This window comes from Oratosquilla oratoria, chromosome 2, assembly GCF_046742065.1.
Source record: "Oratosquilla oratoria isolate Oo_2021 chromosome 2, ASM4674206v1, whole genome shotgun sequence".
NCBI lineage: Eukaryota > Metazoa > Arthropoda > Malacostraca > Stomatopoda > Squillidae > Oratosquilla > Oratosquilla oratoria.
Window position 1 is genome coordinate 72,017,825 of NC_134778.1, and position 2,500 is coordinate 72,020,324.

The window sequence follows — 2,500 nt, forward strand, 5'->3', positions numbered from 1 at the left end:
AAAAGGTTCGTTGAAGATTCAGCAACGGGTCAAGATCTTACTGCACAGATAAGGAATATGAATACATTCCTTAGATGTAAACTTATACGTAGGTTTGCAACCCCTATCTTAAAGATCGGGTACCATGGGGAACCATTTAAATCACCTGGCGGCAGCCTGAATACAAGGGAAAGTGCCACCAGGTATGGAAGGGGTTGATAGTCAGGAAGGTTTTAGTAAAACTGAATAGAAAACGTTTAGTAAGTTCTGAAGAGACTACTAAAGTGTCTAGCAACCCGGTCAGTGGTCAGTGGTCAGAGCCTGGTTCGAGGTCGATATGGTCATGATCAGGGTTAAAGTGTATCCCTGAATTGACTGGAATAATTTGGCGAAAGCTGGAGAATTTACTAGAAATGTTGAACATCTCTTTTGAGGTTACGCAAAAGATTCACTAGGGAAGAATTCATGTTCTCAGTGAATCAGAAAAGATTAGATCCCTTTTGTTTTCGTGTATTTCTTCTTCTTCGTCCTTTTGTTCCTCGTTTTCTTCTTCATCTTCTTCTTCTTCCTTTTCTTCTTCTTCCTTTTCTTCTTCTTCTTCCTTTTCTTCTTCTTCTTCTTCTTCTTCTTTTTCTTCTTCTCCTTCTTCTTCTTCTTCATCCTTTTCTCTTTCTCCTTCTTCCTTTTCTTCTTCTTTTTCTTCTTATTGTTCTTCTTCCTCTTCTTCTTCTTCTTCTTCTTCTTCTTCTCCTTCCTCTTCATCTTTTTCTCCTTCTTCTTCTCCTTCTTCCTTTTCTTCTTCTTCTTCTTCTTCTTCTTCTTCTTCTTCAAGTCAAAGCAAATTACTCATTTCTGGTCTTGACCATTGCAGGACAACAACGGAACCATCGAAAATGAGGAATTGAACGGATTCTTGAAGGACCTCCTGGAACTCGTCAAGAAGGTAGGAAGTGCTCGAGTCCACACGTATACCAGGGCAGCACTTAAAGCCACAAAGTGCTTTTTCCTGCTTTCCCGACATTATCGACTAATGTCTAAACCACAAGGGTTCTGTTCACATCGGGAGGAAAGCTGACGATATGACGTCATGAGTATTTCGTCGGTTTATAATCAACAGTTCTGTTCTTGGGGGACAATCGCGCTGTAGAGGTGGAGTCATAGAGGTAATAAAGGAAGAAATTAAGAAGGGCAGGAGAAAAGAAGGATAGTAGTAGTTTAGAAATAATCGACATTCTTTTTTGAATGAAGATATAGTTGGAAAGGTCTCGGGAGCGAAGGAGGAGAGGGAAGGAAGGAGTGGATCTATTGGTAAATGACAGCAAAGTAGGTGGTGAAGTGAAGGGATGGGAGATATGTATCTTTTCTTTCGTTCTTTCTTTCTTTTTCTTTCGTGAGTGTATATGATTCTGTTAATGAGAAAAATGAGGAGGAAAGGGAGGCTTCTGGATCGATTTAAATGAGTGTTTAGAGAGTCTTGTGGGAAATATGAATACAGTGTTCTTATGAAATCTTGTGCTAGAGTAGGAAATGAGTCAATAAATGAAGTAGTAGGGAGGTTTGGGGTGCCAGATAAGAATCATTGTGGAAAGATGATGTTAGAGAAGGGTTTAGAAAGGAAATTGATGATAGTAAACACAATGTTTAAGAAGACAGCCAAGCATAAGTATACATGAGAAAGGGTGGTGGATGGAATTGTAGTTCGTAAGGCATTAATTGATGGATTGGAAGGGGAGAGAATGAGGGAGTGTCAGATAATATTTTGGTAGAAGGGGAATTGAGAGTGGAGGAAAAATGAAGTGGAAGGAAAAGGGTGGAATGTAGAGATCCGCTGAGAGTAAACTAATTAGATGAGAAGGAAGAGAAGAAAAAATAAAGATACTTGAGAGAAATACAGGGGGTGGTGAGTGACAAAGGGTAAGTTGGAGCAGAAAAAGAATGGGTATGTCTTAAAGAGGGAGTGATACAGTGCGCAGAGACGGTAAGACAAGGAGAAATGAGTAAGAAACAGAAGGAAAGATAGTAAATCATGGGATTAAGAGGTAATGGCGGTTGTAGAAGAGAAGAAGCAAACGTATGAGAATTGGTTACGAGGTAGAACTAGGAAAGCGCATGAGAGATGCAAGAAGAAGAAAGGAGAATTAAACCGTAAGATGAGAGAGGCAAACAGGAGAGCAGATGTAAAATGGGGTAGAGTTTTAACCGAGGATTTTGAAAATGATGAAAAGATGTTTTGAAAGAAAGTAAAAAGAGTGGAGGAGAGATGAGTTAGGTAGGTTGGAAAAGGATAAAAGATGCAGATGGAGGGATGTTAATTAAATTATTGGAGATTAGGGAGATATTGTGGCAGTGGGAGATGGTAGGAAAATGGCTGTGTTGAGAAAGGAAAATGATAGGACTAAAGGAAAAGATGTGGTACAAAGATCATTAAAAGGGATGAAAGCTAGTAAGACACCTGGGTTGGATGGGGTGGTGCAGGAGGTAGATGCGAGGGTGATGGACAGAAGACTAGAGACGGTTAGAG

At 39.9% G+C, this 2,500-nt stretch overlaps 1 protein-coding gene across 5 annotated transcripts in view; it reads left to right on the forward strand.

Moving 5' to 3' along the window:
- Positions 1 to 2,500, forward strand: part of Cbp53E (Calbindin 53E) — a 176,330-nt gene that overhangs the window by 159,004 nt on the left and 14,826 nt on the right. For all 5 annotated transcript variants that reach the window (XM_076210168.1, XM_076210177.1, XM_076210137.1 and 2 more), the window contains exon 11: positions 851 to 922. In XM_076210168.1, coding sequence (XP_076066283.1) covers positions 851 to 922 — 72 coding nt within the window. The remainder of the gene's footprint in view (positions 1 to 850; positions 923 to 2,500) is intronic.